The following is a 22,747-nucleotide window of genomic DNA, read 5'->3' as shown; positions in this document are numbered from 1 at the left end:
GGGCCTACGGCTGCAAAATTTTATGCGTATGCGGTTATGGGAACACGCCGAGTTGAGATACACAATTTAACGCGAAAGCGTGAAGTCCCCGTTATGCAGATAATCGGCGCTGTCGTCGGTGGCGACGTTGTAATAATAATAATAATAATAATAATAATAATGGTGATGATGATAATGGTGACAATAATGATTATTATAATGATAATGATAATATAAAATAATAAAGGCTTTATTTTGCATCATTTCACATGATGCAGGAGGCCTACAGAAAAAGTTGCCCAAAAGCAAGCTTGACAGGGTCGCAGGCCCCCTTGATTGGCAGTTTGTATAAAGTGAGCAAAGAATAACAAGAACAGCATTTATGTCAGAACAAATTGAAAACAAAAGCATGGAAGCACAGCACATGCCTAATACCACGCGAAACTACATGGCAAGCAAGAAACATCTGATTTAGTGACGACATTCCGCCTACGAATCACGCACAAACATTATTCACCATAATGTACCAAAGGAAAAACTATTTTTAAAAGATCGTGCAATGTCTTGAACGTGATGTTTTCTAGCTGTTTATTTCTAGCGTGTAAACTGCTCAGCATCCTGGGTGATTTATTTTGCAGCATTTGTCGAGTGCATGCATTGTTCTGCCTTTTAATTTTCCATAGCGAGTAGCTAGGTGAGCGAATAATCCCCGGAGAAGCAACCTAGGTAGGTCACCTAGGTCACGTGACCCTGCGCCGTCATCACAACCTGCCAACCGGACTGTGAGCAAACTTAGTCTGACCACCATGGCAGGTGTCAGTTTAATTGATGACTGGTCGCGAGAGGTTGCTCGAGAAGCGCAACCTCAGTGACATACAAGCCCCACAGGTGGCAGCACCTGCCATCGCAGTGCAGTGGTGCATTGGTTAACCACTGCACCACTGTACCAGCAGTGGTATGAGGACTCCCAGTGATGTATGAATGTTAAGTAGAAAATGACCAGTTCTGCATATATATGCATCAACCCATTATGCTATCGCGTCATAGCCTCAAGGCGAAGCTTAAGTGTCCCCTCCAAATTCTGCTAACCCTCACAAACCAAACTTTCCTTGTCTGAAAAGGATCTAAAGGATCGGATGTGTTGACTGCGCTTAAATACCAGTGTGATTAACATAGATGCTTTTATTCCCTTCGCAGGCCACGGAAAAGGGTGCCACCCCTACGGAGTATGGTCTCATCTTCTCCTCTTTCTACTTCACCATTTTCCTCATCGCTCCCGTGTACGGGAAACTGGTGAGTGCAGTTAACTCCCTTTTTACACCTTTTTGGGGTGTTAATTTAATCCGGCCGCATTATAGACCTCTTTCGCCAAAGACGTGAGGCGCCCGATTAACTTTCGTCTTGTATGAAATGTCTACTGCTTCCTCATAACGACTACTGCACAAAAATTTCTTTAGACAGTCTATAGACTGTCCACAGACTTCTGTCTATGACGTCTATGGAATTTCTATAGACAAATCCTATAGAGTAGTCTATAGGAAATACAAATCATATAGACAGTCTATAGACAACCTATAGATTTATGGCCATATGCTTTTAACTTACTTTTCTCTATGGAAAGTCTATTGAGTATCAATAGACAAAAGGAAATACCTATAGGAAAGCAGTAGGATCGATAAGAAGGCTATAGACACTCTATAGACAACTTTTTATGGGGCGGTTCAGTCAAGTTGCTAACTGCAGCTTTTATCCTGGGGACCGTTCAATGTTACGGAACTACAGACTTGGCTTGACTTGACCAAACTTGACTTGCTGCTTCACAGGTGGCCCTGGTGAGGCCGAACCTGATGCTCAACGGAGGATTTAGCCTTACCTGCGTCTGCGTCGTACTGTTCGGGTGAGCCCCCTCGCTTCATTGCATTCAGGGTTCAGAATTAGTTTGTGCCTTCTACCGTACCTATACCTGCCATATTATATCAGTCTGGAGACCAGACTGCCGCCTCTCTTTATTCCGCAAATATGGAGATTTGAACATGAACCATAATGCGTTGTATTGCGGCTGGGTGCTTGGTTTTGTAGTATACGGTGCAGTTTTCGACACTGTTGCTTGTTTGTTGCTTTTCAATATGACATTCGCCATTTTTACGAAAATTTACTATACGGTCATTTAGGATGTGCTGCATGGCTGCTCATATTTTAACAGGGCAGTTCATGCATATTCACAAAAGAACCATGTGGTATAGTTGCATTTACCTAAGCAACTATCGCAACAGGTGATACAAGTAACGTTATGGCCGAGCGTTTGTGTTCGCGCACATTCTCGCGAAATTTCCTGTCTTCGCAGTTATACTTTAAAGAATAAAAGAAGAGAGCATAATTCTGCCAAGGCACCGGCAACTTTGCCACATCCTCTTCAGACCTCAGAAAGGTTCGGCTCGTCAGCGTTAATTAAACCATACCATATACAATCGTGCAAGGGCCGCTTCTAATCACCTGACAGCCAGAAATTTAGAAAAAAGTTGGCAAACAGCGATTGAATCTCACGCGGGGATGATTTGCCTCGCGCTGAACGTTCCCCGCAGAGCAATTGCTTAAAGGCGACAGGTGAAGACTGTCAGCGGAGGTGATTGATGCAGTCTCTCAGCGCCTGCGTTGCAAGTCTGTTTGTTGTCCGACAAGGGAATGGAAATGGGCTTCCCTCGTTATTACACGAGGGAAGCCAATACATGATGGAAGCCCATAGTTACCTATACCAAGGAGCATAGAGGATGTTTTTTATTTGTGGTGTTCATCAACGGGAGATTAATAAAGGGACTAATTTTAAAGATAATTGATATGAAAGCAGAGGAAAAAAGCAACCACATTCAGGCGGTGGGATCCGAACCCCCGACCTCCGAGTTTCGCGTCCGGTGCTCCAACTGAGCTACGGCGACGGCTGTCCAAGCTTCTGCAGTATTTATGTGTAGTGTAACCGAACCTTGAGAGTGTTCGTCAGCTGTAGCGGCGGACGTAGTACGTTTATGCCGTTCTACCTGTGGGCTGTTCTAAAGAAAAAAAAAGGCAACAGGACGTTTGCGAGTGGTAACGCAAATGTTTGAGCATTAGCTGTAATGTGACAGCAAAGAATTTGTCGCAGTCATGTTCTGTTTCTTCTCTCAAAGCCGAACAGCCGGAGGTGAATCCGTACTTCCATAGACTTCTGTCTATGACGTCTATAGAATTTCTATAGAGAAATCCTATAGAGTAGTCTATGGGCAATACAAATCATATGGACAGTCTATAGACAACCTATAGATTTACGGCCATACACCTTTAGTTTACTTTTCTCTATGGACAGTCTATTGAGCATGAATAGACAAAAAGAAATGCCTATAGGAAAACAGCTAGTAGTGTCGATAAGAAGTCTATAGACAACTTTTATAAGGGCGGGTCAGTCAAGTTGCTAACTGCGGCGATACTCTGCAGTGGCTTTCTCTAACCAACGACCTCCCGTAGTGGAGGCAGGCGCCGAAGTGACGTGCTAGGCCACCAGTCACTTCCCATCTTCCTTTACTTTTCTCCCTCCTCTCCCATAAAAGGGGAGATTTCCCTCTCTACACTTTTGCACCTTCCAACCGTGACAGGTGGAAAGTGGCAGGTGGCGCTGCGGGTGCCGACACTGACGACGATGCTTGAAGTCTAGTCTGACCGAAACCCGTCTGGTCAGGATGGTACATGACGCAAGTAGAAGGCGCCGACCAAAAGAAAGGATGGGATGACGTTTCGGCTCCTCCACGAGAGCCGAAACGTCATCCCATCCTTTCTTTCGGTCTTTGCCTTCTACTTTCGTCACTGGCGACGATGGCGCGAAACTGAAGAACGATCCAAATGTACCTAACGTTCTAAAAAGAAAAGAACTTCCAATAACTTAACTCTTGAATGCGTGAATTATGAAGGCATCGAAAATTTGTTTGCGCCTCTAAAATCTGAGAAATCGGCACGATCGCCATTTAGCAATAAGCAGCATTCAGTCTCTTTTGTGCAGCTGCAGTCCTATAGCTGTGTGAAAGACCAAATCGAAAGCCACTAACCGAGACAGAAAACAGTGTGTTATCCAACGAAAGCGTTCCTATTTCCCGAGCTACATTTGTCAGAAAGTGAGAAACTGAACGCTGGCTGGAAGCTGGAGGTCTGCGCCCCTTTTACTTTACGCAGCTGCTCGCCGCGACGCCAAACATTTCAACCATGAAAGTGCTGGCTGCTGACCTTTGTATCCGAGCTCTATGTTGTAACACGGCGCGCAAACGGTATGTCACGAATTCGCAACGCTGGGCAGCAAATGGCTAAAATGCCGATAGGTAAATCAGGCGTGGCACTCTCTGCCTGCTGCTCTAAAAATGACCACCAGCGAGTCTGACTTCGTGTACACGCACATGTTCAGGTTCCTGAACCTTGTTCCTGGCGGGAAGATGTTCGTGGCTCTGGCCTTCGTCATTCGCATTCTGGAGGGCCTGGGCGCGGCCGCCTACATCACGGCCAGCTCCACCATTGTCATGTCCGAGTTCCCCGGCCGCATAGGCACCGTCCTGGTGAGCCGAACGAGCACGGTATTGTACCGAAGTTCGTGCAATCTAAATACAAATACGCCTATATGGGAGCAAAAAAACAGTAAGCTGTCCTCTAGCGATTCGGGTGTCCACCGAGTTATGTGAGAGTTACTGCGTGATTTCCTTTCCTCAAAACCATTTTTTTTTATCCAAGAGACGCCCGTATGCTATGTGATATGTCAGTACACACTATTGAGCCCCGATTTATCCAGATTAATCCTGAGACCTCCAATACGGCGTTTCTCATTGTGCACGTGCAGCTGTGGGTCGTTCAGCTTCACATACTATAGATACCATACCGCACTGTTACCGGACGTTGGGTGCCAGGGTGAGGATCTGGCATCTCATGACCCTCACAGCCCTTATCGCATTGCGCTGCAAAACAACGGCCTTTTAAACCTCCGAACTGCTTCTAGCCCACACCGGTTTCATACATTCATTGTCTCCACGTGTAGTCTTTATCCTTTCATGCTTCTCAGCCCTTTGCATCTTCTATACAGAGTACCTCCTGTATACCTTCTTTGTTCTGTCCGCATCGCTTTTGTCAACTGAACCGCATTAAAGTAAACAAAATAAACCGAAGAAAGCCAATTTAATAAAAAAAGGCCCGGAATTCTCGCCTTAATTCGGGGCGAAGAGACTGCCATAAGTGTCCACACCTCATTTCCCTTTTACATGGGTACCCCCAAGACCGAAAGTAGATCTTTACGCCGCGGAAGATTTCTTCTGCGTGCCAATGTGTGCGCGAAGGTTGGAACACTCTAAACAGAAAGGAGTAAAAAAAAAGGAGTAAGCTGTAATCTAGCGCACACCCTTTTTACTCCATTGTAGGCGTATTCGTGTTTAGAGGGAAAGACTCGCAGAACGCATTTTAATAATTTTCCCGTTGAGGGTTAGGCGATGGTTTGGTGTAGTCGGACGCACCAGACTATGCAGTTGAGCTCCGCCTCCACTCATGACCGCCACACGCTTCTTCCTCCGCCCGCGAGGAAATATAGTCCTCTGTTAAAGCTTTTTCTGGTTGCGTAAATTAAAACACAAAAGTATAAGCAACAGAATACCGATGCCTCCGACTCGCTATTTAATAGTGAGATATTGAAATGTCGATTGAGTTTACTGCAGCCCACAACGGTGGCTCAGCGCTCGGCTGCTGACGTGAAAGACGCGGGTTCGATCCCGGCCGCGGCGTAAGAATTTCCATGGAGGCGAAATTCTAGAGGCCCGCGCACAGTGCGATGTCAGTGCACGTTAAAGAACCCCAGGCTGTCTAAATTTCCGGAGCCCTTCACTGCGGTGTCTCTCATAGCCTTTGTTGCTTTGGGACGTTAAACCCCCATAAACCAAACCAAACCGATAGAAGCGACAACCCCCACCGCTATAGGACAATCGATTGCGTTGGGCGATTATTCTGCTTGCTTAGCTGCCTGCTGGTCCACAGTCTCATTGATTACGCCTCGCTGACTGCCGGAGAGGAGCATGGACCAACGTATTCAGTGGGTGCACAGCGCATCTGGCTGAAGGAGGCGTCGTTGGAAGTCCAACGCTTCACGCGACTCAGAACAAAGGGAAAACGACCCCGTCAACGAGGAAGCGGGGCGGTCGGCGATATGCAGACAAAGGCCGCCGTGTTTGAGGCAAATACCGTCTGTGGAGAAGGGAAAGCCTGGCTGCGGTTTATCACCAGTGAAGTGTGTGTGCACTGATGTGGTTCTTGGACCGTCCCGACGGTCAATAGCACTTGCGTCGCTCGGCTAACATACAGTCTTGCCGAAAATTGCGCCACCGTGTACAGGCTATCGAGCTGTTTGAAGGTACACTGATGACAGAGTTAAGTTTGTAATAAACAGATGTCACACCATAGTTACCATGGCGGGAAAACTGCCCCGGAGCCTTTATTGACGCTTGCTATATGCTCCCCCTCCAGGAGGCATGATGCGAACGAGGTATGTGGGAGCGCGGCATGTTATACAGCGCCACCTACACTACAAAGTTGACCTCATGTAGGAAGGCAAGCTTAGGAGAGGCCCTCGCTATCCGAGCTGCACGCTGTGCCTGAAGTCACGCGCTTTCGCAAGGACAACTGGGATTCTTGGGCCGACGGCGTATAGCCAATAGTAACGTCGGGTGCAGCGGCGTCGTCTTCTGCATTGTCTGCTGCGCATGCGCAAGCTCGCTGAGACGTCTGCCAAGTAGGGGAGGGGGTCAAGGAGGAGCCTTCACATCCGGCTTCAATAAATGTGACGTAACGGGTCTCTCTTGAATTCTTTCCTTCCTCATGGTTGACCCACATCAGTTGATTGCCATGCTCTAAGAACGAAGAGAATACTTCCACTTAAAACTGAGCTGTTGTAAGTCTTTGAGAAATAAAACAGAATGTAAGTAGCGCAGTCATAGGCTGTTGTCGCAAGCAGACTGCGATGACGTCAATATTTTTTTTCCTGTGTGTGTTCGCGCATTTCTAAGGCTAGACCATACCGTGATCCACTTCCACTCAGCGATTATGAAGTCCTTAAAGCAGTCTACGCGCGGCATCATTAACATGACGAGTTTGAATGGGGGACAAACATCTCATTTTTTAACTCCAAATTTATCGAACGTAAACACTTCTGTTGCTGCTGCCACGTATATGCACAAAAAAAAAAAAAGAAAGCGAGCGGCAGTCGTGCACACCGACTTCAGCGAGTGTTCTGCCAGCGTTCTCTGACGCTTCGCAATCTTTTTCTCTTTTCTGCAGTCTTCCCTGAAGACAGCCTTCAGCGTTGGCGTAATCGTGGGACCCACCGTCGGCGGCTTCCTCTACGACGTGCGTCTTTTTGTTTTCACATTACGTAGACAGTCCGCTGACTATTTACTTGGTTGCGCTGTTTTTCTGTGGGTTCCAGATTGGCGGTTTCACGACACCGTTCGTCGTCTGCGGCAGCATCGGGCTCGTAGTCGCTATAATCACGTACTTCGTCATCCCCAACATAGGTGAGCGACTCGCAGATCGGTTCTCGCTCGCGTGGCATCGTTAGATGTATTCGAGTACAACCCCAAGCAGCGCTGGTAATTGGCCCAATATTGGAAATAAATGGCTTAACACTGTACCATTGTAGTGCCATTATTTGCCAATACATTTCCAATATTGCGCTAATTACCTATGCTGATTGGGACTTTACCAGCTACAGCAGTGGCAGGAAAGCTGGAAAGCTCTGTGCACCCCACATTGGCTGGCGGTATGCACCCTCTAACCAGAGGCGACAGTCCGTTCACTTACATCATTTGTAATGATGATACTGATGAACGATGTGCGCAGAACATTCGACGAACCACATACACGGGAGAAGCACAAGGACTGGCGCAACACTAACTATTTTATTCTTCTCACACCGACACATCGATATACATTTGTAATGTTATGGGCTTCCTACAAAAATGGGTGTTTGGGTTCCTGTGTGCCATCGCATCGGCGACTGCGGGCTCGGCGAGTACATTTGGAGCTATCGCGAACTTCAGTGCTACAAATTCAGTTCACACCTACCTCGCACCGTGTCCCTTTCTGAGTAGGTAGCGTGTCACCCGCGGTGCTTATGTGGAGCGGGGAGTCCTATCGGACTTGTCTACTATCTGTACGGTCGCGTGAAGACAAAACGCTAACAATTGCTTCATCCGGCTTGATTTGTATGCGCCAAAGGCCAGTGTGAAAAACATTTTGGTCTCGCCACGATCTAGTTTGTGCTATTTGTCACGAGTACAGGACAGCATGCGAGATTGCGCCACACAGTTCTCGGCGTTTTCACTGTGGCGCCATCTAGTGGCCGAAGAAAGAACCTTTCCGGAGCACCTGTGGCATGTTTCATGGTGAGCTAACTTTTCTTCGACACACCGGACAAACGCTCACGCGCAGATTTAAAGGCATGTCCCTTTAAAATGGTGGATGACATTTTTGTTGTGTGTTCTTTCGTTTGGAATATGATGCACAAGACTTAATAGTATACGCAGATCATCACGTGAAATTCACCTGCACCTTCTAAATAATTTAAAATTTATTTTCCTCTCTCATATTGTTTCAATTTCAACCTCCGAACGGTGCCTATATATGGCATCAAAGTTTACTTTAGGTCTCGTTACGAATAAAAATAAAATCACTGCAATATTCGGACTGATTCTTTAATTCCAGTTGATGGGACGTAGTGACAAAGTCAGTCTGAAAAAGCGATGTTCAGCGATTATATATCGCAGTTTTAATGTCTCGATCACGTGACCTGAAGTCAAGATTGACGTCGCAGCCATGGTTCGACCTAATAAATGGGAACCAGAACTGCTTGGGAGACGAAATTCAGTAGTAAACTTTACACGGTGTAGGCGACTTCCGCGTATTGCGCGATGTGGAGTACAGAAATATTGAGCAACATTTGAAATGGGCGCCACACATACTTCATGCTCGCTGCCACAGCAGCGGGTGCTGTGGACACCGCTCAGCTGTTGCAATGAGTGTTTTTCCGTCAGCACATCCCTCGAGCAGCCCCTAAGGTTTCCTATTGTGGTGTTGGTTTGCGCCCGGGTGATACAAAGGGCGAGGGAAACTGCGCCTCCAGCACAACACTATCGTCACCATCGCCAGGACTCCCCCTCCGGCAACACACACACACAGGTCCACGGTCTTTCTCTTGTCGCGGAAACGACACTCGTCTGTTTGTCACGTGCCTGCTGAGTTTACCAACTTCTTGTCGCGCCGGCAATAGCTGGCCGACTACTACGTAACATAAGTAACATAAACGCTAAGAGTGGACACTCGAGCCCTTTCGCAGCTGAGCTCGGCGTTCCACGCCTCCGCCAGATGGCGTTGCACATAGAAAGCGGCTGCGGGCATGGCTTGTAGTGCTTAGTTGTAGCCTACGAGATTTGGTGAAACTCGGCGGCCGTCTCTGAGGCTGGTGCACTTCATCGCTTCCACTATGCGCGCTGAGTGCAAAAGTCGGCTGCTGGGACCTACGGGCGGGCACTCTTCTTATACAGTTTAGTGTATAATACTCTATGCATATAGTCCGGTACAACTCACGAAAGCGCGGTGGCAGATGCCCCTTAAAAGGAGGCCCTGCAGCCATTGGCGTCGACCCAGAGTCATGGCGTCGCTGTTAATCCCCTTTCATCTGCTAGCCTAACTGCGCTGGCTGGCAGGAGCAAGAAAATTAACCGTGACGTCACGCCATGTGGATGCTTGTTGTTGGACGGCCTTTTTTTGCGGGGAATTTGCCGCTCTGTTGTTGATTTGCGCTGGTAGCCCTATTTTTTTTATTTTAGTTGCTCTATTTTAGGTGTTATTTTTAGAGCTGATAGTTCCTAAACCTGTTCAGTTCTGCATAAACCAGTTTAATTTTTGTTACCAGCTGTTCGCTTGGACCCCATATATTTCTCTGCAGATCTGCCGATCTTGTAAAACAGTCAAGTTTCTGTGCAGACTAGTTCATTTTATCCGTAAAGGAGACGTTCTTTTAAAACAATTCAAGAAAGGAGTAAACAATTGCATGCGCTTACTAAAGGAAGCAAATTCATTCATTCATATATTTATTCATTCAATCATTCGCGCACCTTTACAGACAAGGGGGGGGGGCAAGTTTAAGGCTGCAATACCGCAGCTTGAGAGATTCCTGGCCCCTTTACATATCGTCGGGTAGTTGTTACATGCAATCGGAGAAATAGGCAAAGGCGATGGATTACATTTCGACAAACACAAACTTTTTTTCAGCACAAAATAAGTTAGGAACAAACATTGCATTGCTTTGCAGGTGTGATTAAGTGATGCTACGGACCGTCTTTTGCCACATTCGTCATTGTGCCTTGCTAATACTAAGCTCCGTTTCCCGCCCTTCCAAGTGGCCGCCTGTTAAGAAGTCAAAGCTGTAAACTATACAGTTTGTTTCGGTTAACTTGTGTCAAACTTTAAAAAGAAAAACATGCGATTTATTAGGATTGTCGATGATGGCGATAATGGTTTGATGTAATAGCCCAGGCGAGCCTTGGCAAAAGAGCGCCATGACTAACTTGTTTCGTCTGCGCAAGGTGAAATAGGGGAGGGGGTTTGGAAAAGATTCATATTCCCAACCACTTCATCATAGAAGCCAAAGACCTGGCCATGAGAAAGCTTGCACCCTTTAGAAAACTGGTAATTGGTACGAGCTTATCAAAAACTCCTTGTGGTCCCCTGACAGACGACAAGCAGGAAAGCACTCCGACGGACCTGCGCAAGTTCTGGAGCGGTCCCCAGATCTACATATACGCCGTGGCCATCTTCGGCAGCTACGTCTGCGTGGGCTTCAACCAGGCGACCCTGGAGCCCCACCTCAGGCCCGTGAGTGTGCTTTCCAGTGCAAGGAGGTGGCGAAAAAAAGTTCCCCGTAGCACGGTTACGATATACCGCGTAATGTGTTGTGTGTATGGTGATATCGTTTCATGGTGACGTCACACAGCAAGGTCGCGGGACCCATTTAGTGAGTCATGTGACCTTGCCTATAGACGTAGACCTGAAACGATGTCATCACACAACAAGGGTACATGAAGGGTACATGACCCATTCTCATCGGTCACTTTAGCCACGTGGGTCACGTAGCCTACCAGACATACGACCTTACTGTGTGATGACGTCATTCGATGACGACGACGACCGTGAGATCTCGGTGAAGAGTTGCACTAAGGCCAACGGTGTCCGCCAGCGCAGCTGCGCAATATGGTCACCTGACGATGCTCAACGGGGACGCAATTAAACGTAGCATGGGCCGTCATAGTCAGGTGGGCAGACGAGGTTATGAAGCTAGCGGGGATAAGGTGGTCTCTGCTGGCGCGGGACAGATCGGTGGGAGAAGTTTCTTGCCGGTAGCGGGCGGTACGGGGCTGAGGGTGATAGTAAGATGGCATTAACTAAGCAAGTATATATTAGTAGAAAGATGACTGACGCCAAACAGGTTAATTTGTGTCAAACCAGGTTAAGCTAACCAGCGCAGGAGGCTTCTTCTGGAGTCGTGGCACATACAGCAGACTCGAAGGAATGTTAATCGCTCCCTGGGGACACTTCCTTCGTCTTACATCCTTGGTTTGCGGCCATTGACCCGGAGGTATTCAACACGAGGGCTTAAAAAGCCAAGCTGCGCCTCGCCCGTAATCACACCATGAAGAAGGGACCGAGCCGGTCCGGAAACTTCGTGTTTTTAAAAAATTAACCTTGTTGGCGTCAGTCATCTTTCTACTAAATTAATTTTCCCAACCAAACAGACTTCTGTCAAATGTTTTTAAGTATATATTATATTATGACACTATACCGTGAGTTAATGTCTAGATTTTTTTGTTTTATACCTAACCACGTTTCCGCACTACATCAAACGAGGCCCTGGGAAGCAGGAGTGAAATAAAATGACAGTGGTGTGGTTTTATGGGCCCAGTGTACTTTCAAGCTTCCAACTTGCAGTTCGAATGTTCGTCCACTACCCGTTGCCCCTTGTCTGCTGCAGTTCCATCTCTCGACCACGGTTCTCGGACTGGTTTTCATGATCCCTGGCATCTGCAACGGCTCCCTCATTCCTGTATGGGGCTGGCTGTGTGACAAGAAGGTAAGGAGCTATGTCTTACGGTATGTTATGGGCCTTATGGCATGGTGTGGTGCTATGTCGAAGTAGTATGCTGTCTGAGGACAGTGATTATAACCCGGATATATATTACGCCCGAGCGCTGCCGTTTTGGGAATGTAGCGCCATCTGTCTATCGTCTGTTCCTACCCCGTTCGCCATGCTGGACGGTGCGAGCTGACCTTGAATTCAGCTGTTTGGCGCGGCCGTTTTGAGGACGCTGGGCTGTCAGGTAACAGGGAATATTTTCCTAGTCCCAGCACCTGTTTTCGTGCAAACTAAAAGCGTGGACAAAAGTCTTCAAGGCTTTTTTCAAGAGCGCGTTACCGATCACATTCTGTACTAAATACACGTTACTCTTTGTGTATCTGAGTAAAATCGTACCCTTTATGTAATACCTCCGGCAACAAAAAAAGGGGAGAGGGCGGAGGGGAAGGGAATAACACGGAACTGAAGTTAACTAATACAGCATAACCAGCTGCTGAGATTTGTTCAGTGCACTCAACGACCGTGGTTGACGAACGAATTCTAGCTGAAATGATAAGGAGGAATTGTAGACATGAGGCACGGCACAAAATGCGAAAAGCGGATGACCTCGTTAGGGTTAAGAGGGTTGATATTGCCGCGAAGCTTGCTTTTTGTCTGGAACCTGCTGCTCTCGCTCGCGAGGCGAACTTTTGGCTCAGTCACCCCCCGGCGCTGCTTCGCTTGGGGGATCTTCTTATCGCGGCAGGCACGCCGCATTATCAATTTTCTGGGACGCGAGACGCGACCAGAGTTATCTCGATTTTTCCTAGCCTCGCGAAAGTGTGCCTACTATGTTCTGGAACTTTCCTTGCCGCCTTTAAAATCGAGCACGGCTAAGAGCGGCGGGCATTCTGTTAGTCGACGACCGCCGAGCACGTTCGCTGCTATCGCCGCCGCTGAGTTTTCAGAGCTGTTCTTAGTGGGCGTAAGCCAGCCTATTAAAGCATTCTCTTACAAGCTGCTCTGTGCCTTCCTCAAGACCGGACCCCAGTCGGTGCTACGTGACCCCGGCGGAGTTCCCGTCACCACCTCATGACAATATCAAGGCAAGGAAGACGGAGCCAGGAGCCGGGATAAGGTTAGATATACTGGCCGATAAACGATATGATGCAGGGTAGGGCCAAACTAAAGGTACATGGGAGAGGTCTTTGTCCTGCAGTAGACGTGGTCATGATGATGGTGATGATGACAGGCACCAGCGGGCACCACAACAGCACCTGTCTCCTTTCGCTGCGGCAGGTGAACACCAAGCTGCTCAGTGCCATCGGCGCATTCTTCATCCTCCTGTACCTGCTCTTCGTCGGACCGCTGCCCTTCTTCCCGTTCAAAACGTGAGTGCACCTGCCCTGTTTGCTTTGGACTGCCCCGCCTTCAGACGATGGGCACCTACCATAAAAACATGTAGCGTGGCCAGACTGGCCATATGCCAGTCACCTAGTGTCTCAATCAAATCACGAATCAAATTAAAACAAAAGCCTTCATTTGCACATCACGATAACTGCATTGTTGCAGAAGGCACAAGTCGAGAAGGTAGCCACCGTGTGCAATTCAAGTCTTGTCCCCTCCCTCCAGAAAGCTGTGGCTGGTCCTGCTGTCCATGACCTTCTTCGGAATCGGCATCGGAGGGGCCTCCATCTGTGCATTCATGGCCACCCTGCAGTACACCTTGTATGTCACCTGATCCACTCGGCCGCCTTGTCAAGCGCACTGATTGTGGATGGGGGATAAGTGTTTGAAATGTAAATGCGGAGCTTGTGACGTAATGACCGCGTGTAGACGAGTAGCATCGTTCCGTTTATCCGGCTCATCCAATCGACGCCCGATGCTGTGAACCGGGCGGAAGGAACGATGTCTCATCTCAATCCGGACATTGCGTCATCAAATTTCAACCACTCGTCTTGTTCGCCTCACTTGGTCGAAGAACCCGTAAGGGTTCCGGAACGTAATTTCTGACCCTGACTTGGTCAGTTACTGTATTCCTTTCAAGTGTACCAGTATACTGATATACTGATAGTGTATACTGCAGTATACTGGGTAGTATATACCATCATATCCTCCCAGGTGCATGCTCGGAGTGTAGAGTGACTTATCACCGAGTGCATTGTATGCAGTCACGAAAACGGAGGTACTGATGCACACTTTGTTTTCGTTGTTGCAGGAACCGGGGCTTCGAACGGAGCATCGCCACTAACGGCCTGGTGTCCTCCATGTTCACACTGTGCCAGTCGATCGGGTCAGACTCGCTTTGCTCCAATACGCAATTCTGTTGTTCTGCGGTAGTCCTCGTTCAGAGAAATGATCTAGCCGCGTCATGCACGGGCTTATCATGCTTATCATGCTCTTCTTCCTCTAAAAAAAACGCCTACAGGCGGTTACTTGATCACACCGCCAGGTGACGTGACAGCTTCCATAGCAGGCTTTATTTCAATCCAAAGCATTTGGCACGAAATATATAATTTTGGACATCAAAGGAACAATGAACAGTATCTGGAATTACTATGAGGCTGTTTCAGCTAAGTTGTGCCAATATAATAATAATAATAATAATAATAATAATAATTGGTTTTTTGGGGAAAGGAAATGGCGCAGTATCTGTCTCATATATCTTTGGACACCTGAACCGCGCCTTAAGGGAAGGGATAAAGGAGGGAGTGAAAGAAGGAAGAATAGGTGCCGTAGTGGAGGGCTCCGGCATAATTTCGACCACCTGGGGATCTTTAACGTGCACTGACATCGCACAGCACACGGGCGCCTTAGCGTTTTTCCTCCATAAAAACGCAGCCGCCTCGGTCGGGTTCGATATTTAAAAGCAACGTTTAAGCTTATTCTGTAAAACGAGAAATTCAGCAGAAGCTTGCGTACTAGTTGTCAGCCTCTTAAATCGCTACTCTTTCATCGACATCAGCAGCAGCCTACAGAAAAGAAATGGGAGGTAGTCCGGATTCCGCTCTCAAAGATGGAATGCTGACTTCGTATCATTATGAACAGGTGATTAATCTAGCGGCACGATTTTTAACTGGTTCTAGTTAGGGTGAACGAATAGTTCTTTTTCGAAACCGAATCGAATACGATTCGAATATTTGCGTGACTATTCGTCATTTGTGCGAATATTCGTACAGAACGAATATTCGTGCGACGCAGCGAAGTGCCAACGGTGGTGCCATAAGTCATGGAATGAAGGCTGTGTCTGTCGAAAGACGAAACTTGGTCTGTACTGCTGGACACGAAGTCAGTGTACTGACTCTACGACCGTAATGTGACGCGCATAGGAAAATTACCCTTCGGTAACCAGTCATTATCATCATAGCTTCAGAAGTGTGTGTTCCATATGCAGTTGCCGCTGTAAAACGGTAATTCGAGTATAGCGCACGGTTGCAGGCAGTCGTCTTGACCAGCTTAACATATGTGTAATGCGTCTTAGTTGCTAGTTAACAAAGAAAAATGGCCTTTTTTATCCAACTTCGAAATTTTTAGTGAAACTGATGGACGCTTTAAGAAATGCCCATTTCGGTTTCCTTCAAAGTAACTTTAGCGCGGTTGATCTTTTCGTGTTTTAAACTAATTCACGGGAGATTTAAAAATTAACACTTAACTGTGCAATTCCGCGTCTCGACGATAGGCCCTCAAATAGATAGAAGGGCCTATTAGAAGGAGCCAGCTTACTCAACCTTTAAAAAAGTTTCTTTAGACAGTCTATAGACTCTCTTTAGACAAACGCTAGAGAAGTCTTAGGCAATAAAAATCTTAAAACCAGGCTATAGATAATCTATAGAGTTATGGCCCTACCTTTTGGTAGATCGATTGAGTCTATAGACTTTTATCAGACAAAAATAAATATCTATTGAAAGGCAAATAGTATAAGAAGTCTACATAGTGTTTATAGACCATTTTCGTAAGGGAAAGGCTCAGTGAATAAACAGGCCACCGGTCATAGCTATATACGGATCGACGACGAGTGTGGGCACTTTGCTGGAGTCGCGTTACTTCAATATAGGCGCGACGACGCTGGACTACAGAAAAATATTGGCACTGTTCAGAAAAACGGAGAAGGCGTCGTTGCTCTCTTGCCGCGACGCCGGGCTTAACTGCCATGTTAGCAAAACGCAGCTCGAGATTCTGCTCCATTATTGGCATAGCATGAAACCCTATCCTTCTTGCGTTGGTGAAAAAATGGGAATTTCTTCGCAAAGGTCCTCACAGCACAAGCTTGCAGTGTGAATCAAAATACGCACGTGTTCTTTGGACTATTGGGAGCAGGTACTGCATGACACTCACGAAACCACTTTCTCCGTGCTTGTCCGTGCACGCTGAACAGTCCATCGAGCGACGTAAATGCAGTGTTTTTTGCAAATCAGATTTTTTTTAAACGAGACATCCAGATACCGAGCTAAAGTAAAGTTCAGCTCTAATTTAAAGTTTGCCCGATGACCTTTCCTTTGAACAACTATCGAAATTAAATAGGCCCTACATGCGGGAATTTTAAACCATATCACATAACAGCCTCCAATGCGTTGCAGCGGACGAAAAACATCCGCATTTTTCTCGGTTTCTGTCTAGGTGGATTCGGCTCATTTGGTTGTGGCAAAAACTTCGTTGGATGCGCCGGGGTGGCTTTCAGGGGAGAGTGGAGCGTTTCACCGCTCCCTTGCCTGGGCGGTACTAGTCCGAAAAAACAAAATATCAGTGGCAAAGTGAGTTCTGCAGTCCAAGCTGTCCCTGTCCAGAGTAATGACCGTGTGCCTTGTTCTTCGTGCAGGTCATTCACGGGTCCCGCCCTGGGGGGCGTCCTGCTACAGCACATAGGCTACGAATGGGGCACCCTCGTTCTCTTCAGCTTCCAGGCAGTGGTGGTGAGTGGCCGTGCCGGCCGGCAGCCTGCCTGGAAACCCTGCGCTGCATGTACACAGTCATACCCGGGCTCGCATTCCCCAAGTCTCCTCTAATGCACCGTCTTTGTCCAAAGTAATCAGGCTGCGTGGTTTGCTTCCAACTTGTACAGCGAAGCCCTTACGAATTCCCTAAAGATCAGAAGCCCTTTAAAGGCGAGGGCAAGAGCTCTCGTTACCGTTCAGAGGTCAGGAGATCAGGATCTTCCCTCTGGCTCGAGCGGTGGTGGGAGAGAGAGGTCGGCATGGCTACATGTGCTTTGCGCCCCTTCCCCCACCCCCTTCCAGACGCTGTCGATGCGTCTGGACGGCTGAAATTTCGTGCCCCAATGCGCCAAGGGCAGTTACATTTCTGAGCATCTAATAATTGATATTGGGTGCCCTGACGGCCATGTACAATTCTCCAAAGGCAATGAAGCACCCACGTGCTAAAAATTAAGTCCAACAGCACATTTTATTTCCTTACCCAAGTAAGGAGCTCATCTAGCACGTTTTACGACGTTCGCCAATGCCGTCGCTATGATCGTGAAATAATCCTCATTTTGTATCAAAAAGCATATATTTTTTAATTACACAGTCTTCACCTTGCAAAACTGTTCCATTTCACTTCACACTGCAATTCCTGAAAGGCCTTTGTGGGCATACAGAAAGAGCGTGCTACAGCTCGTGCAGCCACGAAAACGTGTCCCATCGTCACTCAATTTGCTAATAGTAATCGCCTCCTTCCCTCTGATCCTCCCCTCCCATCCTCACCTCTGATCCTGCCTTCTGATCCTCCTCCTCTCTTTCTGGTCCACATGGTCCTCTCGTTTCTGATGTTCCCCCTTCTGATGTTCCCCCTTCTGATGTTTCCCCTTCTGATCCTCACCTACGCAGGCGGCGTTGCTGGTGACCGCCTACATCCACGAAATGTGCAGCAGAGGCAAGGGCGTTCGATCCCCTCCCCACCGGCGGCTGCTGGAAGAGGACCAGGGCAGGCTCGCCGCCAACTCGACCAGCGGCGAGTTCACCACCGTCTCGGGCCGTGTGGAGCATCAGCAGCACTACGGAGCCTGCAACGGAAACCGCCGGATCTAGTCTTCGACGGCCTGGTTGCTTGCGTGCCTCCCATGGGCCACCGTGTGTGCCCATCAGGCTGCTGGAGAAATGCCTGCAGCCTATGTACAGCAAGGACTTTTCTCCCATTGGCTCATTGGGAGAAAGAAAGGTCTTTTTCATGCAGCGCCACAGGAGGAAGGCCTTCAGCGTCATGGGAGAAAGGCCTACGCAGTTTGAACAGTAAAGGCCTTTCTCCTCAAGCGGTGTAAAGGCCTTACAGCAGCAAAGGATTTTCTCTTTACCTCCTCATTACGAGATAAGCCTGCCGTTATTGAACAACAGAAATAAGACAAGAGGTGTTTTTCATACGGCGCTGCGGGAGGAAGGATTTCAGTGCCGTGCTTCAGTGCTGAGGGAGGAAGACTTACAGTATTTTAACAGTAAAGGCCTTTCTCCTCAAGCGATGTAAAGGCCTGCAGCATTTGAGCTGCATAGGCCTTTTTCCCGCCTCCTCATTTGGAGATACTCCTGCAATCTTTGAACATTTGAAATGCTTGAAAACGTATTTTTCAACTAGCACCCCAGGAGAAAGGCCTACTCTTAACACTGTGAAGGCATTTTCTCTGCACAGGTGTAAAACAAGGGTTTGCTGTATCAATATAGGATAAACTTAATTGCCACTTATTTAAGATAAAGGCCTACATCATTTCAAAAGCAGACATATAACAGCAAATGTCTGCAGCATGTACCGTATAGGAGAAAGGCCTACGGCATGTTATTAGTGCTGTGTGCCACACAGGCAGGCATTTCTGCGTTTATCTTATATTTAAACTCCTAACAGAGCTTTATGCTGATGTGCATGCACCACTGTGGGGTTCGGGTGCGGGCGTGTCAGTTTTAGCATGTATTGAACTCATTCTTCGGCTTGAACCGATATCACTTACAAAAATAGAAAATTAAGGGAAGATTGAGTGGCGTCAAGGGTAAAGCACTCAAAAGATGTTGCTCAAGAGTTTGGCAAACATTCGTCAGAGATATATGCAGGCGCCTCTATCTTCAGTGGCACTTCAACTGGTCTGCACGCCTGATCCTTAAATATCGCTTAAACGCTGTGTGTACATATATATCGTTAAAGCTACAGGAAGTGCCGTTAGGAAGGGGAGGCTGTTCACGTTGCGTGGCGTTACGTAGAGGAAATGCGCTCTGTTATGTCAGTACGGGTGGTTGTGACCATTGCTACCGCCTAACTTAAGTAGTGCACCAGTTTCTGGCAACACGGTCACGTAATTGTGAACGCAGAACAGGGCCCAATTTTAATACGTTATATAATAAATGAGGTGCCCTTTGAATGCACCGAAGGGGGGGGGGGGACAATAAATTGTGCGTTAAAACAAAACCGGGACCGCTTGCGTAGGGTGTTCGCGCAGCTAACAGATTTTTATTAGCCATGAATTTACAATTGTTGTTTAAAATGTCACGTCCGCTTTTCTTAGTTTTTGATATTCGCGTTTTAGTTGTACACTGTTTGAAGCTGCGCAGCGAACAGTTAATTCGTTCCACCTAGTGGCGCCAGCTTGTAAAAATAAGGCGTACATGCAGTTTTAATTAATGTTGAGACTCACTTTATGGCGAATAAAATCGAGTTTTTTTCCTCTCGGGATTCAACTTGTCTTTCCTTCAAGCTGGATTTTAAGTGACATCGGCACCGTATTAACCAAGTGAACGCGAACGCTCGCTTAAAAACTATTAACGTCCATTGTGTAACAAAGCATGCATGTGGTAAATGAGCGAAAACGTCAGTTCCGGTGAGTTAATTCGACTTGCCAGTATCTGCGATGAGCGGATTCCGCTAACTAAGAAGAATTTAATCAGCAATAGTTAAAAAGTTGCGTACCAAATATTAATTAACCAGCCTACTAGACAGCACGTCTAAGCTGTGTTCTCATGCGCTACACCACTGAAAATGTCATTCCGAAAAAAAAAGCACCTTCCTAACTCAAAAGGGCTATTTTTAAAAATCGCAGAACATCTTAAGTGAAGCACCTGGCATAAGGACACAATAGTGAACCGCTATTGCCCGTGCTATTGCCCGTGCTATTGCCTGTCAGGTTGTCCTAGTAGATATGCAGATATATTGCAGCATTTCGTCGCGCACATACAGGGTGATCACGTGAGATCACGTGAGCGAAGCAGTAAAGAAAGCTTTCCAAAAACGGGCGCGCCGTCTTGAGTAAGGTGGCCACCCGGGCTAAAAAAACCTTCTCATTACTTTGGCGAAAAGCAAGATCTTCAAAAATGAAAGATGGGGCCCAGTGGCGATTACGGGCGTGGCGCTATGGTACCGCGAATCTACATTGCTGGTTCCCCACAATCTTGGAAACGTAAGGTGAAATGCTTTTTTCAAGAATTCGACGTTATACAAGAATTCGAATGTGTGAAGTATCTAGGTAAAGCGTGCCTAGTAGTTTTGCGCTGGCATTTAAAATGGTGACGTAATCGCCGATTAAAAGCGCGACGGTGTTCAGGCTTCTCCTCACGACGCTGGAGAAGTGTGGGGAAACTTGTGGTGACGTCATTATAGCCGAACTTTCAGGTGACCGCTGCCTTCGCCCACATGCTGCCGTGTGTCGTCCGATGCCGCCAAGCAATAGTTCGTGGGCTTCACTTTCCGTGGCGCTGGTTTTCTTCCTTGAAACTACCGTTTCTCTTCTGGAAACGTAGCACCGTCGCAGGTGACGTCATCATTGCTTCATCTGCCCGTCGCAGCGTACTGCAGAGAAGCCTAACGCCGACGTCTCTTTATTTGGCGGGTACGCGTCAGCATATTGAGCATCTTTATCGTGAAGACTTAAAACAAATTTCCCGCCTCAACCACTGGCTCGTTTACGGTTAACCTGCACGCAGAGCTTGGGTACTGATGTAACTTAAGTCTGACAATGGTACTTACCTGGTTCAACCGGGCATATGTTAACCCGTAACCCGCACGGAGATTGACGAACAAAAAAAAAATAGCTGTGGTTTAGCTTTGGTTAAACCTGGTGAGAAGCGAAAGGAACCGCCGACTCTGCGTTCTAATTCTGTCTCTTCGGCACGGCGTTTCTTCCTAGCCTCATTGAAACGTTGAAGCTTCGCTTTCCGGCGCGCTATCACGACAGGATGTTCTTCCGCCTCCATCGCAAAACCGCTTTCTACCCCACCGGCTCGCCGTTGGTATATATATATATACACAGCTCCCCATTGACATCACAGAGGGTGGCTCCGCCCTCGTTGTCAAGCAGAGCATCTATCTCCATTATTGATGTGCTTTATAGACCTTCCTTTTATAGACGTCACCGTCATACAGCATCGCAAGTTGTCCCAGATCTTCGGCCCTTGACCTTGACCTTCGAGAGATTTGGGGGGGGGGGGGGGGGGGGGTCCGCCGCGGTGGCTGAGTGGTTATGGCGCTCGGCTGCTGGCCTGAAAGACGCGTGTCCGATCCCGGCCGCGGCGGTCGAATTTCGATGGAGGCGAAATTCTAGAGGCCCGTGTACTGTGCGATGTCAGTGCACGTTAAAGAACCCCGGGTGGTCGAAATTCCCGGAGCCCTTCACTACGGCGTCTCTCATAGCCTGAGTCGCTTTGGGACGTTAAACCCTCATAAACCAAACAAACCAGATTTGGGGGGTGGCCCACCATCTTGGTTTGGCGCCACCATGGCCTTTACTTGACTTTGTTCCGTGACCTACGTGACTTTGCTCCACGGTTTGATCTCTAAAGCTTTTCAAGGTCATAAATGGTACTACACTACCCTGTTGAAAGCCTGGCGTAGTGAAGCTTTCGCTTCAAAACTGGGAACGCCATTTTTTTTTTCAACTAAGGGTGGTGGCGCCCTCTGTTGTTTGCGGAGGAAAGCTCCAGGACGCGAAAGGCGCTGGGGCGAGCGTTGCAAGGGTGCGCGGGTCCTTTGATGGCGCCACCGCTCATGCGTGGCTGAACTAAGTGCCAATTTTCAAATTTGCTACGAGGCATAAGTTACTACAATACGTAAGCTCTGTGCAGGGACTCCGGAACTTTTTTTTTCGAGTCGGGGGCAAGACTTCGAGCTTATTTTGTTACTTATTTATTTAATGCTCATTTACATACTAAATTTCATATTTCTATTTTTTTTATTTTCCAATGTTGAAAGGTTGATGCAAATTGTCACTTTATGGTGACGACACTGGCTACAACTGGCCACGAAGCCAAGTAGCTCAGCCCCACTGTGCTTTGCATTAAGAGTCCTATAACTGATGTGTTTAATTGCATGGGCCAGATTTCTGACAATTGAGAGACTGGAGGTTGGGGGGGGTGGGGGCGGTGCCCCCTCTGGAAACATGTTGCCCCCCCCCCCCCCCCCGGTTCCCTGCCTCTGTGCTCAGTTTCACCGCAAGCGAGCCAGCAGTTGAGGCAGGAAAATTTTTAGAACTCTTCACGATAAAGATGAACAATACTGTGTATGCTGCCCGCGCATCGCACAACCACTGCTGTGACCGGTGATTTATAAATTGTTTACGGCTTTGCCCAACCGTGTTCCTCAGTTGGGGCACGTTTGAGGGTGCTAACTGCGCAACGCTACGCTGGAGCGCGGAATCATGTGACAATTTTCAAATCC

General features: G+C 47.7%; 1 protein-coding gene across 1 annotated transcript in view; it reads left to right on the top strand.

The window, feature by feature from the left end:
* The window catches only part of LOC144104445 (MFS-type transporter SLC18B1-like), a 30,492-nt gene extending 11,014 nt beyond the window's left edge, over positions 1-19,478 (top strand). Inside the window, exons 2-13 of the mRNA XM_077637443.1 lie at positions 1,177-1,272; positions 1,803-1,876; positions 4,400-4,547; positions 7,300-7,368; positions 7,448-7,535; positions 10,757-10,896; positions 12,050-12,148; positions 13,430-13,521; positions 13,763-13,858; positions 14,349-14,423; positions 16,947-17,040; positions 17,953-19,478. Coding sequence (XP_077493569.1) covers positions 1,177-1,272; positions 1,803-1,876; positions 4,400-4,547; positions 7,300-7,368; positions 7,448-7,535; positions 10,757-10,896; positions 12,050-12,148; positions 13,430-13,521; positions 13,763-13,858; positions 14,349-14,423; positions 16,947-17,040; positions 17,953-18,153 — 1,272 coding nt within the window. The 3' untranslated portion in view covers positions 18,154-19,478. The remainder of the gene's footprint in view (positions 1-1,176; positions 1,273-1,802; positions 1,877-4,399; positions 4,548-7,299; positions 7,369-7,447; positions 7,536-10,756; positions 10,897-12,049; positions 12,149-13,429; positions 13,522-13,762; positions 13,859-14,348; positions 14,424-16,946; positions 17,041-17,952) is intronic.
* The last annotated feature ends 3,269 nt before the right edge of the window (positions 19,479-22,747 follow it).

The sequence above is a fragment of the Amblyomma americanum genome, chromosome 9 (genome assembly GCF_052857255.1).
Source record: "Amblyomma americanum isolate KBUSLIRL-KWMA chromosome 9, ASM5285725v1, whole genome shotgun sequence".
In the NCBI taxonomy this organism is placed as follows: Eukaryota; Metazoa; Arthropoda; class Arachnida; order Ixodida; family Ixodidae; genus Amblyomma; species Amblyomma americanum.
This window is presented reverse-complemented; position numbering and strand designations above follow the sequence as displayed.